Genomic DNA, 15022 nt, shown 5'->3' with positions numbered 1-15022 from the left:
AAACAAGTTATATGAATTGTTGAATGTGAAACTGATGATATGCCCTGTAAACTTTCACTCAATCCACAATAAAAACCTTAAATTAAAAAAAAAAAAAGTTTGTGGAAGACTGAATGAAAAGCTAGTAGAATTTTCCCACGAACTTTTTGAAGTCCCCTCGAGTAACAAACCATGTAGGGTACACGGTTAAGGAGGCATCACAGACATATTCAATGACAGTGGTTTATGAGTCGAAAGGCTTGGAGGACAACTTAAATTAGTTGGTATAACATAAGTCACCAAGATAATGTTCTATATATAGCCTAGTTTGGTGAGCAGCATCTGAGGTCTTTAAATTTTCAAGGAGCCGCCTAAAATATAATTATTGGTCTTTACTCGTATGGAGCAAAAAAGAAGGATACCAAAGGTTCAAAGAAAAAACTAGTTCACATGAACCACAACCTCTTCTAACCTGAGAACAGACCTGTGATAGTTCGTGTTCTGGGTCTACTGGACTAGGCCAGAAATCCCAGTGATACAGCAACTGAAAGCTAACCCTATGATGATTGGCTATGAGCAGGCATAGTTAAGGCTATGATTTGCTATGAGCAGCCAATCAGCTGAAAGAATGTTTCCCTGGGGGTGTGGCCTGCTCCCAGTATAACAGACATGAGGGCAAGTCCCTCCTCTCTCTCTCCCAATGGGGGCCTGGGATGCTACAATTGTAAGCCATTTCCTTGATATAAATTTCTCTTTATATATATGTATAGCATATAAGTTTCATAGGTTTTGTTTCTCTAGAAAACCCAGCCTAAGACATGAACTATGTGGTATCCAGCTACCACTACTGACGATTCTAACCAGGGACACAAGAGAAGGTCTCAGACGGAATGGGAGAAAAACGCAGAACAAAACTCAAATTCCTGTCAAACCTATTGGCACAATAAGGACTAGAGGAACCCCAATACTACTGCCCTTTGAATTAGGTATCGAAGCTATTTCTGCAGGTCACTTTTCAGGCAAATAATAAATTGATTTGTAAAATAGACAGTATCATCTGTAAGTCATGTGCTCCCTTAATAACTGTATGAGACCAAATGGTCAACATATGGCCAAATGCAAAGATGAGAAGGCACGGAGGATAAGAGGGTCAGACAATGGAAACACAACAAAGAGAACAACAGCAAAGAGAATGCTGACACCCTGTAAGGGAGCCAGTGGCACAGGGCAACTTAGATACAAACTGCTATAGGGGCACCCAACTGGCTGACAAACTTTCACCTGAAACACAGTACTATTTACAAAACAAAATAAAATAACCATAGAAACAAGAAATAAGCCAAATGGAAATTTCAGCGTCAAAATACAAAACCAAACAAGACAGGACTAAGATTACCATTTAAAACAAGTTTAAGAAGCAGACAGCATCATGAAATCACTGCCAACAAACAGGCTATGTAACACACACACACACAGAGCAATGCTGCCTTTTTCATCCTGATTTCATTGTACAGAGCTCCAAAGGCGGTCTTTGGAATTTCTGATCAACACTCTGTAACAAACTGCAAGACATTAATTTGGGAGAGACCAGTCCCTGGAGGTGCCATCAGTCCTGGTGTGGCACTGTGGGTTAATGCACTAGACTGTAAAGTCATTTGAGCTGCAGGGTCCGGGGTTTAAGCTCACCAGTTGCTCCTTGTAAACCCTATAAGGGGTCGCTATGGGTCAGAGCTGACTCGACGGCACTTAACAACAAGAAGTCCCTGGAAGAGGATCTCATGCTTGGTAAAGTGGAGTGTCAGTGAAAAAGAGGAAACCCCCCAATGAGATGGATTTGCACAGTGGCAGCAGCAATTGGCTCAAGCTTAGCAACAATTTGAAGAGCTGTTGGAAGAAAACTTCCCTAACATCATGAAAGATGAGAAGATAACCCTTCAAGAAGCTGAACAAACCCCAACAGGATAGACCCCAAAAGAAAAGTACCAAGACATACTCATTATCAAACTTCCAGAACCAAAGGCAAGGACAGATTCCTGAGGGCAGCTCAGGAAAAAAATGAAAAGTTACCTGTAAAGGAAAACCAGTAAGACTAAACTCTGACTCTTAAGCAGAAACCATGCAGAGGAAAAGGCAATGGGATGACATATATAAAAGTCTGAGGAAAAAAAAATTGCCAACTAAAAATCATTCATATACCCAGCAAAGTTGTCCCAGAAACAAGCTGGTGAAATTAGGATGCTTCCTGATAAACAGAAATGAAATGAATTTGTAATAACAAAATCAATTTTTTAAAAAATGCTAAAGGGTGTTCTTTGGCCTGAGAAACAACAACAGGTAACCACCTGAAATGACAGCACCACCCAGAACTCAATCCAGACATGCTGCTGTCGTTACTGTTGCTGTTAAGTGCTGCTGAGGCTACGGGCAGCTCACAGCGACCCTGTATAGGGTTTCCAGGGAGCATTTTGCCTCACCTTTCTCCTGAAGAGTGGCTGGCAGACTCCATCTGTGGACCTTCCAGTTCGCAGTCCAGTGCTTGTCATATAGACAAGTAAAACAAACCTACAAGATTGAAACTATGGAACCTTTCACCACTTGTAACGAAGTCAAGTACAAAGTATAAACTGGGACTAGTGTAGATACTGAACTTCCAAAAGACAAGGAGGTCAAGTAGGTTTCAAGGTAATACAGACTGTTTCTAATACGGAAAAATATTAATACATTGCAGGATACCTTCAAAGGAAATGAATACACCTGCACATCAAAAGAAAAAACAGGAAAATCAGAATGATTTAGTAAGCATTAACAACAAAAATTAAAATGCAAAGAAAACCCACAAACAAAATGAACTCAGTGAATAAAATTATATGGGAAAAAGAAACCACAGGTGCACAAAAAAATAAATAAAACAGCAAAAATACAGCAATCAATTCATACCTACTGATAATTACATGAACTATAGATGGGTTAAATGCAACAGTCAGGAGACATAAAGAGCAGAAGGGGTAAGAAAACAGCATCCTTCGAGATCCTGTGAACAAGAGACTTATCAATAAAAACGGAGGTACCATAAATGCCTATCAACAGGAAATGGTTAAACAAACTTTGGTCCATACACACAATGGAATACTCAATGCTGAAGGGTAATGATGAATCTGCGAGACACCTCACAACACAGATGAACCTGGGGGACACTGTACTGAGTGAGATTGTTGTTGTTAGGTGCCATCAAGTCAGTACCGACCCACAGAAACCTAATGCACAGCAGAACAAAACACTGCCCGATCCTGGGCCAACCTCACTACTGTTGCCACGCTTGAGTCCACCGATGCTGCCACTTGGCCAATCCATCTCGTTAGAGGTCTTCCTCTTTTTCTCTGACTCTCCACCTTACCAAACATGATATCCTTCTCCAGGGAATGGTCCCTCCTGACAATATGTCCGAAGTATGAGAGATGAAGTTTGGCCATCTTGGCCTCCAAGGAGCACTCTGGCTGCACTTAGTCAACCATGAAAGGCCAAATATTCTACGTTGTAAAATGTGAAGAAAAGGTTCTCTTGATAAAAGAAACAACCTGTGATGGTTACGGGGGAAGGAAGTGAGGAGGGAAAATTATTCATGAACTAGAGGGTTACTGTTGTTGTTAAGTGCCTGTAGAGTCAGTTCCAACTCATACAGACCCTGTATAGGGTTTCTAAGGAGTGGCTCAGGAGTTTCAACCACCAACTTTACAGTTCAAACCAACCTGGTGGCCGAGTGCTTATCCTACAGTGTCACACCAGGACTCCAGACTAGAGTGCAGACGCACGTTAACATGGGTGAAAAGGCAGGCAATATACAAGAGGGAAGCCAGCAGAAGAAAGATGAAGGTAGCAGGAGACACAGTGGGGAATGCAATAGTTAAAGTGAACAGAGAAAAATACTGTGAACTGATGGTACATGGAGGGGTTGCAATCACTGCAATGAAGCACAGTATATGATTTGTTGAAGGTAAAACTGATCTGCTTTGTAAACCTTCACTAAACTCACAATAAAAAGTTAAGAAAATAAAATTAAAATACTGAGTGAGTGAATAAACAAAATGTGGTGCATCCATATTGTTGTTGTTGTTGTTAAGTGCCGTGGAGTCGGTTCCGTCCCATAGCGACCCTGTACAGGGTTTCCGGGGGTGTAAATCTTTACGGGAGTAGAAAGCCTCGTCTTTCTCCCACTGAGCGGCTGGTAGTTTCGAACCGCTGACCTTAAGGTTCACAGCCCAATTCGTAACCACTACGCTACCAGAGCTCCTACAGTGGATTATTATTCAGCAATAAGAACACATGGACTGAAATGGGGATAAGAAAAACTGACAAACACATGGATTAAGTGCATACTGTTAAATCACAGAAACAAGTCTGAAAAAGCTACAGACTGAATGACTGTAACTGAAAATCTAAAAACATCAATGGTTGTCAGGGCTAATACACTGGACTACAAGGTCGGTGGTTCAAACTCACCAGCAGCTCCTCCGAAAACTTACACAGGTTCACTAGGAGTCAGAACTGACTCAACGGTGCTTAACAAGAAACACAACAAGAAGAGTATCTATTGATTTATATTCACAGATAAACGAAGTACAAGGCATTTTGAGGGCAGTGACACCACACTGCAGGATACTACAGATGGATACATAAGCTTGTCAAACCCACCACTACACAACACAGAGGGAACCCTAGTGTAAACTACTCTTTAGTTACTGTAACATATCAACATTAGTTCATCTATTTTAATAAATGTTCAACAACCACAGGACTGCAAGATGCTAACTATAGGAGGGAGGGAAGTTTTTCTGTAAACCCCAAACTGCTCTAAACAATGGTTTATAAATCTAAGAAAGATATAATTTCAAAAAGAAAACAAAATCCCATAAACCTATGTTTACTTTGAAAAGAGCTGACAGCATTAACTGTTGAGAACAGAAAAACAAGTTATGTTTAAACTGTAAAAAATATTCAAATATTAGCAGTGATTGGCTAATAAATGTCTATACCTCTGCAACTACTGCACACTCCTAGAGGCCGGGTAGGCAGCCTTAATCTCAGAATGTCCTGCTGAGTACAATGTTTTCTACCTGGTCAACATTTATCAGAGGCACAGTGGTGGCACAGTGGCTAAGCACTCAGCTGATAAGCATAGGTGATTCAGACCCTCGACTGCTCTGCAGAAAACAACGTGGCATTCTGCTCTTGGGCAGGTGCACAGCCTTGGAAGCCCGATGGGACACTTCTAGGCTGTCCTATAGTGTCAAGTGGGAGTCAACTGGATGACAAGGGTTTTCTCTATATATTTTCAAATGAAAATATTTATCAAGTATATAATTCCAGAAAACACATACTCAGGCAAGAGTAACCAAGAAGCAAACTAGAGCAAAGCTTGAGAACTGATACAGACTCTTGGGATGCTCCCAAAATGTTCATACATTAGAAAAAAAAATTTCTGAAGTTTCAGTAAACACGGATGATTCGCTACATGTCCAGATCCTCCTCCTGCTTTGTGTATCTGGAAAGATTCCAGATTTAATGCACGTAAACCATCCCCTTCCTAAAGGCTGCCCCTACAGAGAAATCTCAGCATTTCTCAAGCTGGGGCAACAGAAGAAAACATTCAAGCCTCGACTTTCATTATTGAAAGATTCTCTGGGCAAATCACTGAATGATGCAGAAAACATCAAGAGAAGATAGAAGGAATACACAGAGTCACCGTACCAAAAGGAAATGGTTAATGTTCAACGGTTTCAAGAGGTAGCAAATGATCAAGAGCCAACAATACTTAGGAAGTCCAAGGTGCATGAAGGAATTGGCAAAGAACAAGGTACCAGAAACAGATGGAATAAAAATTGAAATCTTTCAAGAAAGTACGGTGGCACAGGAGGCACTCACTCATCTCTGCCAAGAAATTTGGAAGACAACTATCTGGCCGACTGATTGGAAGAGATCAATATTTGTGCCCATTCCAAAGAGAGGTGACCTAATGGAATGCAGAAATCATCGGACAATCTCTTTGATATCTCATGCGAGTAAAGTTTTGCTAAAGGTAATACAGAAACGGCTACAATCATACATTGACAGACATCTTCCAGAGGTTCCAGTCGGATTCAGAAGAGCCTGTGGAATGAAGGATATCATTGCTGATGCCCGATGGATCTTGGCTGAAAGCAGAGAATATCAGAAAGATGCTTACCTGTGCTTTACTGACTATGCAAAGGCTTTCGATTGTGTGAATCATGACAAGTTATGGACAACATTGAGAAGTATGAGTATTCCGGAACACTTAATTGGAATCAAGTGCTCATGAGGATCTGTACCTGGACCAAGAGGCAGTTGTTCGAACAGAATATGCGAACACTGAATGGTTTAAAATTAAGAAAGGTGTGTGACAAGATTGTATTTTTTCACCATACTTATTCAACCTGTATGCTGAGCAAATAATCTGAGAAGCTGGGTTATATGAAGAAAAACGTGGCATCAGGATTGGAGGAAGACTCATTAACAACCTGCAATATGCAGATGACACAACCTTGCTTGCTGAAAGTGAAGAGGGCTTAAAGCATTTACTGATGAAGATCAAAGAACACAGCCTTAGGTATGGATTACATCTTAATGTAAGGAAAACAAAAATCCTCACCAGTGTACCAATAAACAACATTCTTATCAATGGAGAAAAGATTGAAGTTGTCAAGGACTTCATTCTTCTTGGATCAACTATCAACACTCAAGGAAGCAGAAGTCAAGAAATCAAAGGACATACTGCATTAGGCAAATCTGCTGCACAAAACCTTTTTAAAGTGAAGAGCAAAGATGTCAGCTTGAGGACTAAGGTGCACCTGACCCAAGCCATGGTATTTTCAATAACCTCATGTGAAAGCTGGACAGTGAATAAGGAAGACCGTAGAATTGATTCTTTTGACTTATGGTGTTAGAGGAGAATATTCAAAGTGCCATGGGCTGCCAAAAGAACCAATAGATCTGTTTTACAAGAAGTGCAGCATCAATGGACTCAAGCGTGGCAACAGTAGTGAGGTTGGCCCAGGATTGGACCATGTTTCCTTCTGCTGTGCATGCATAAGGTAACTATGGGTAGGTACTGACTGGATGGCACTTAACAAGAGCAACAACAGAGTGAGGCTTTAGGTGGAATTCTGAACCCCACCCAGGACCTCCAGAACTGGGACGTTTGCATTTGAAAGGACAAGCCAACCAACCCAGAACTCCTGGGAGAACAGGAGACTCATGGAGAGAAAAACAGTTTACAGCTTAGCATTTTCAGTTTTGGAGGCATCAAGGCAAAGTCAGGCCATCAGAGAAAATCCCCTTGTAGGACAGAAAGTTAAAGAGAACAGGAGTCTTAATGCTCATGGGTGACCACTTGGATCTACGTGTGAGTGACACTGGAGGAAATGTAGCAATGGAGACATGTTTTATTGGCACCTATGGACCTTGAGACAAGAAAGGGGAAAGCTGGCTGGTCTGAAGTTCAGGGAGCTGTGTAAACTCCTGAGTTCATGGACACAGACCTAGCCCACGGTGGGGAGCACTGAGGGAGAAGTGCAGGGAGGTGTGTGTGAACTGGCAAACTTGCAGCTGGTACCCATCTGACCTAGCTGACCAGAACCTGACCAGATGCGGACAAAGATGCTTGATACTGTAAGCAAGTGTCAGCTGTTACCATTTGTTGGACTGGACTTCTGCTTATGAATGCAGTTGCTCAAACTTCCAATCGGAATGTAAGATTCTTCATATCAAGGAACATGCTTGTCTCCTTAGTGTTGATAAGGACAGGCAATTTAGACACTGGCTACAAAAAATGGAGGGAAGGGAGCTATAAAGGCATTAAGTGTCTGGCTTACCATCTTTCATGGATGTGCTTATTTTTAGAAAGAAGGGGACACGGTAGAATCCTCTTTTACCGATGGGTCTGGTGAAAGGGGATGAGGATGATGCTGATAGGATTTTATGATTCAATTGTCAGTAATTGTTAGTAGGATTAATTGTGGCTGTCAAAACTGTCCAAAAGGAGGGAGTAGTTATCTTTCATTTCAGGAACAGAGGAACCCAGGACCATCAAAAAGGACGAACATTTGAGTGGAGCCTGGGATCCCTGCCTGGAAAAGTAGTAAAAGAGTCGGCAGCATGGAAAGACAGAGCATCTATGGCGTCTAGACCACAAGCAAGGCTGTGTGCCTGGGGGAAGGAGGCTGGCCTGCAGAATGTGCCCTATGTACATTTAAATGAAATATGTTTTTTGTTGTTTCATCTATGTGCAAATTTTTGCATTGTTCATTTGTGACACAAGCTATAAGTGGGGCCCAGTGCGTTTTCAGTTGTGTTTTAGTTATGTTGTGTTAGGCACAAGTGTGGCTTTATCATTTTATTTAGAGATTATGTATACAGACAGTCTATATGTTTCAAGTTGAAAAGGGTGGACTGTAATAATTAGGGTTTTGTGTCAACTTAACTAGGCCAGGATTTCCAGAGGTTTAGCAGTTGGGATGCATTTAGTCATGAAACCTAATACAGGCATGGTGGTGGTCGTGGAGTCGGTTCCGACTCACAGAGACCCTGTACAGGGTTTCCGAGGCTATAAATCTTTATGGGAGCAGAAAGCTTCATCTTTCTCCCGAGGAATGGCTGACTTTGAGGTTAGCAGCCCGACTCATAACCTCTATGCTACCAGAGCTCCTTAATACGGGCAGAGCCAACTCTACACTGAGTAGTTAATGAGCAGCCAATCCATTAGAGGGATGCTTCCTTGAGGGTGTGGCCTGCTCCCTATATAATGTACGTGTGGGATGGACTTTCTCTTCCACTGGGGATCCCAGGCTCTGCAATTGTAAACCACTTCCATAAAAATATATTTCACTGATTTGCCTTCTCTAGAAAACCCAACCCAAGACAACCAGAATCAGTGCTACAGCCAGTGACTAGCTGGTCTGCCCTTGTTCTTAGTCTCTGCCGCATTGCTCTTTTATAATGGCCTTTCCCACAATCCCTGGCACTAAGTTCACAGAGCAAGCAATCAAGCAATGCGTCCTAGAAGAAAAGCCACCACTGGCCACTCCTGCCTTCTTAAAATGCTTCTTTGGATTCCAGGGCACAACAGCTCCAGTTTTTGGTGGGAAAGTATACAGTTACCCATCTTTTCAAAAGTTCATTTTATACCACTTCACTTTTATAAAGACTTACATTAGCACCTATTTTGGGTAACTGAAAAAATACGAAGATGTTTGCTTCTACATTAAAAGAGAAAAGTGAAACTATCACCCAACTATGTTTTGCTTTGTAGCAAACTGTTAAAGAGGCAGCACACATCCAAGCTACAAGAGTGCATCAACAAGGTCCTTCCCAGGAGACTACACTCAGCATCAAGACGCCGTGGTTTTGTACTGTGTCTGTGAACAATATACGGTAAATACAAAAATATTACTTAAAAAGCATGGAGTTTTTTTTTTTCCTCTAAATGCTTCTCTCTCTTTTTTTTTTTTTTTTAAGGTTTTTATTGTGGATTGAGTAAAAGTTTACAAGGCAGATCATCAGTTTTACATTCAACAAATCATACACCTTGTTTCACTGCAATGATTATAATCCCCTCCGCGTACCATCAGTTACCAGTATTTCTCTCTATTCACTTAAGCTTGTTTGTTTTTAAAAAAAAAAAAAAAAACCACTCAGGCATATATAATAATTTATACCACCAAACGGCACATTCTGCTAGTTGGCCTCCTGGCTGCCAGCTCTCAGTCCCTCTCTTCCCATGAATCTAAAGTCCTCAGACGCTCCCTCTCTCCATGTCCCCAGCTCTGCCTCCATCTCTGGTATTGCTGAGTCTCTGAATAATGTCCTGCATTCTGCTTGTGCCCTTCTTCCTTGATTGTCTCAGGGTCCTCTGTTTCTGGACTGTAAGATTAACCACTCCCCTGTTTCTGTTACCAAACTTCTACCTTTACAATTGTGAGAGTCGCAATTAGTCATGGTAACAATTACTCATTATTGAATCATACGAATCTTAACAGCATCTCTTTTCACCAGACCCATCTATCTAGACAAGATGAAAACTATTCAGTGGGGACTCTATCTTCCCGCACACACTATTAAACTACGCTCCCCCTTGAAACCTTGTAAGCCAGTCATTTTGTGCCTTTATTGCCCCCTCATTTTAGGTAGCCAATGTCTAAGTTGCCCATCCCTATCCATATCAGCTGGATATGGATATCAGCTTCCCTCTCAGCTCTAGCCCTCTGTCCTTGTCCATAGGCTCAGATGTCCCCAGGTTTCACCATATTTTGGACTAACCAGGCTTTATTCTCTCTCTCATCTCCAGAGTCTATGGAACGTGGTTGAACTCAACCCATTTATTGACTATTGCCTTTTCCCCTCTTCTACTCACCAGACCAACATGGGCACCAGCAAGCTTTACATGCCTGCTCATATGTTCCCTTTGAGTTTCAGTCTTGGCGAGGGGTTGGCATTGAAATTTTTATGACCCTAAAATACAGTTCATCACCGTTAGGTGCTAACAGGTTGGTTCAGAGTTATGTAACCTTATGTACAACAGAAACCAACACTGCCCTGCCCTGCACCACCCTCACTAACTGTTCCCATGTCTGAACCCCTGAAGCAGCCATAGTGTCTGTCCATCTTGTTTCACTGGGGGACTTCCTCTTTTTCTCTGACCCAGAACTTTACCATGATACCCTTCCCCAGGGACCAGAGACAAAGTAAGCCATTACTAGTAAAAACCCCAACTATTTTTCCTAAAGGTTATCATCTTCACTGTATATATTCAGTACTTATGATAAAATGCCCTAAAACTCTTAACAGAGTCACAAGCAAGTAGCTGTTATTTTCAAGTATACGTAGAGGGAAAAATACCAGAGCATTTTTTGCACTCAGACCAATCTAAGGGGAAGAAGTTCCTTTTCATTTCTATTAAGAAAAAACAAAAACAAAAAATTGAGTGGTTAAATTGAAAATCACAATCCAATCTCCCTCAAAACTGAGTAACCATTAAAATAGAAAGGCTGATTTAAACAACTGCTGTTCTTAGATTGAGGGATATGAAAAAGAAAAGGGCAAAACAATGAAAATTGTGCTAACACAGAATCTTAGAGTCATGGACAAAGATAATACAGTTGCAAATGCAAAAAAGGAGAAGAGCTTGTCACAGATGTCCAAGTTCACACACCGGCAGCAGACAACTATGGACTTCACTGATGGTGACAGTGCTTCACTGCCAAAACCGAATGCCTTCTTTGCCATAAACCGTTCCCCAACCATGAAGAATGAGTGCAGCAGTTAATGGTCAAAAATAAGTACTGTTGGGACTTCTGGCAAGATGGCGGACTAGGCAGATGCACTCCACGGACCCTCGACAACAAACACACAAGAGACAAAATCAAATGACACAGTTGAGAATTCCAGCACCCTGAATTTCAGAAGACAGGTTAGAGAGGTGGATGGAGTGCTTTCTGGGAGGAGAGGCTAAGCAGGGATGGGTGACAGAGGGAGACTGACGGTGAAGCGTTGGCCAGGCGCGTCTCGACCACCATGGGAGCAGCTTTGGCAGCGGAGGAAGGCCTGGCAGAGCAGATGCTCGCAGGCAATGAAAAAGGCATGTTTGCTTCTTTTTCCTCATGCTCCCCTGCTGACTAGAAGTGTGGCCAGTTTGCACTCGCATCCACCCCCAGTGCAGACCCTGCTTCTGGGAGTTCGGAGCCACGTGGTTGGGAGTCATGGCAGCATGAGATAGGGATCAGCTGTACTAGTCAATCACAAAAGGACAAGTATTATAAAAGACTATTATTGTAAAGCTTATGAAAAGGTTCCATACTAAAAGAAACATTCTTAGCTGGTTACCAGGGATGGGAGGGAGAGGTGAGTACTTCATAGCTAGAGGGTAGACACAAGTCAGCACTGAGAATTGGAGAGGGTAGTATACACAGAGAGGAAAGATGAAGACAGTGGAGACCCAGGGTGGTGTGCATGGGCTAAAAGGGACTAGATGGAAACAGTGATCTATACACAACTTCGCAACACCAGTGTTCTGTACACAGATACATGGATTGAGACACAGGCTGAATGAGTAAGGGAGGAAAAGTGGGATACACACACACACACACACACACACGTATATTTATATGCCCTGCCCTGGAGTCTTGGTGTGGCGCTGTGGGTTAATGCGCTGGACTGCAAAGTCGGTTTGAACTGCACGGTTGGCAGTTCAAACTCACCAGCTACTCCTCAGAAACCTTATACGGATCACTATGAGTCAGAATTGACTCAATAGCACTTAACAATTTACATATCCCACAAATATATTAGCATTTGAAAGAGGATATTTGTACATGAGTATTTAACCTTTCCCACAAACACATGTGCGAATGTGGTGGAGCATATTGTTGTTAAGTGCCATCGAGTCGGTTCCAACTCACAGCAACCCTGCACAGGGTTTCCGAGGAGCAGCTGGTGGGTTTGAACTGTAGACCTGTTGGTTGACAATCCAGTGCTGATCCTCTAGTGCCACATGGCGGGCACAATGATGAAAACTTCCTAGATATAATCAAACAGCTTAAGGCAATCTGCTGATGGGCCTGGGGGCTCAGGGTAATAGTTTCAGGGGTCACTGTGGTCAAGTGACATAACAGTCCACAATGACAAAGTTCTACATCCTCCCTGGGTGTATTTGGGATCTTAAAAGCTCATGGGTGGCCGACTAAGGTGCAGATTTTGGTCTCCCTACGTGGATGAATGAAGAGTGGTTAAGAATTGGAATTAGTTAGTCCAATGGACTAATGTAACATGCAAAACATCAGTCTCTACGTCTGATAGTAGAAGAACTAGGCAGTACCCAGACACCAATACCGATCACCCTAAGGGGATACACCTTAGAGGGTCCTGGATAGAGTAAGTATAAGTAATCAATGGCAATAACTCAAACTATTGCTATCAAATCTATTCCAACTTACAGTGACCCTATAGAACAGAGTGGAATCCTGGTGTGGATAAACACTGGACTGCTAACTGCAAGGTTGGTGGCTCAAACCCACCAGTCACTCTTTGGAAACCCTATCCAGGGTCACTAAGAGTCAGAACCCATTAGACAGCACTTAACAACAATAAAACAGAATAGACTTTCCTATGGAGTTTCCAACACAGAAGTCTTTACAAAAGCAGATGAATGTATCTTCATCCTGTAGGGTGACAGGTAGGTTAGTACTACTAACTTTCTTTCTACTTAGCAACCAGGCACTTTTACTGCGGCACCAGGGCCCATTCAGAGCTGGTTGTTATTGTTTTTAAGTGCCATCAAGTCGGTTCTGACCCACAGTGACTCTATATAGGGTTTTCGAGGAGCAGTTGGTAGGCTTGTGCCACCGACCTTGCAGTTGAAATCCAAGTTGCAGTCCAGCGCATTAACCCACAGTGCTACACCAGGACTCCCATTTAGAGTTAGTACTGCATTACATTAGACTTGCGTTGTCACAAGGTAACAAAACAACACTTGACTTCAAATGTAACCACTTTTTAATTGGGTCACCTTGTAAAGCAAGGGAAAGGCTAATGAAGAGTCAACTCTGCACTCAAAAGGATTGACTAGTAAAAGTCATTGTTGTTGTTAAGTGCCTTCCAGTCATAGGACCCTGTATAGGGTTTCTGAGGCTATACATCTTTGTGGGAGCAGAAAGCCTCAAACTGCCAACCCTGTGACTCAGTCCAGTGTTTATCCTACAGAGACAGTGTAATCCCAAAGACATACTAGTAGTTGTTAAGTGCCATCTAGTTAGTTCCGACTCAGTTAGGACTTATTAAAAACCCGCTCAGAATCTGTGAATAACAGTGCACATATGCATTTATTAAAAAGAAATATTTAAAACCAGTTTCCACATTTAGTAATAGCTTATCACATAATCTCTTTTCAGGCTCTTTTAAAAGACTGAATTTCTTTATCAGTGATTCTAGGCCTGTCACAAACTAGGTTCTAAATCCAAATGACAAAATGTAAGTGACTAAAATCATTCCTCTGTTAATGAATACATGCAACACTAAACATGTGAGGAACATCTTTAGCTTCTGCTTTACACAAAGATAAGCATGAAGCCAAGTACACAGAAAGGGTTTCTAAAGTAACCTTACACCCACAGGCTCGGAAACGTCTTGTCCCTAAACTGATCCCGGGGGTCTCTTCCCTGGGCAGACGCCCCAACAGCCGCGGGCCCGGTTCGAGGCCGTCTGCTGGGTCCCGGGTTTGGAGGCAAGCCCTCGCTGCGGCGGCCAGGCCAAGAGGCGCCGGAGGGAAGGAAAGGCGTTGTTTCTTCCAGCAGGCAGCACGCCCCAAGCTGTCCCGGCTCGGGACCACCTCCACCGCAGTGTTGATGGGGCCCTGGAGGACGGAGGCTGAGCTTCCCACACACCGTTGGGGCACCTCCTCTGTCCCGGACCGCTAGGAGTCCGGGAGCATCCTTACGTCCCTAACCCTCCAGCAAGTACACTCAGCGCCCGCCCTTCTGACCCTCGGAGTTCACTCCGTCTCCGCTGTCCGCACGGCTGCTCCTTCCGGCCTGCGACCTGCCCGCCCGCCCGGGCCCGGCCCGCCGCCCCTTACCTTCTTCACTTTCTTGCCCTCCTCCTCCATGGCGCCCACGGGCAGCCCCGAGCGCTCAGCCCGGCCCGCTCCTCGGAGCCCAGCCGCAGCCAGCGGGCGCTACATGTTCACCCCGGCCCCCGCGGCCTCCGCCGCTGCGGAGCTCATGGCCGCCGCCCCGCCCCTTGGCGCGCCCCGCCCGGCCCGGCCCAGCGCCACAGCACCGCCCCCCACACTTCCGGGTCCGAGCGCGGCACCGCGCCTCCTGAATCCGCGCGCGCTGGAGCGTCAGCCCGCCCCCGCGGCCTACAGGGCACTCGGGAGCGCGCGAAACCGCGCGGGACTTCCTCCAACTTTTTAACTCTGCCGCCATCTTTAGGGAGGACCACCTCCTCGGAGGGGTGGTGAAGAGGGGCTTGTGGGGAA

General features: G+C 43.7%; 1 protein-coding gene across 1 annotated transcript in view; it reads right to left on the bottom strand.

Annotated features, from left to right (window-relative positions):
- The window catches only part of CCM2 (cerebral cavernous malformation 2), a 78565-nt gene extending 63918 nt beyond the window's left edge, over positions 1 to 14647 (bottom strand). The window contains exons 1-2 of the mRNA XM_006832258.1: positions 14618 to 14647; positions 14149 to 14455 (exon numbers count right to left, since the gene is read on the bottom strand). Of these exons, the coding sequence (XP_006832321.1) occupies positions 14149 to 14455; positions 14618 to 14647 (337 nt within the window). The remainder of the gene's footprint in view (positions 1 to 14148; positions 14456 to 14617) is intronic.
- Positions 14648 to 15022: the final 375 nt, after the last annotated feature.

Source organism: Chrysochloris asiatica, unplaced genomic scaffold (genome assembly GCF_000296735.1).
Source record: "Chrysochloris asiatica unplaced genomic scaffold, ChrAsi1.0 scaffold00006, whole genome shotgun sequence".
Taxonomy (NCBI): Eukaryota; Metazoa; Chordata; class Mammalia; order Afrosoricida; family Chrysochloridae; genus Chrysochloris; species Chrysochloris asiatica.
The sequence above is the reverse complement of the archived record's forward strand: the minus strand, read 5'-3'. Positions and strand labels throughout refer to the sequence as shown.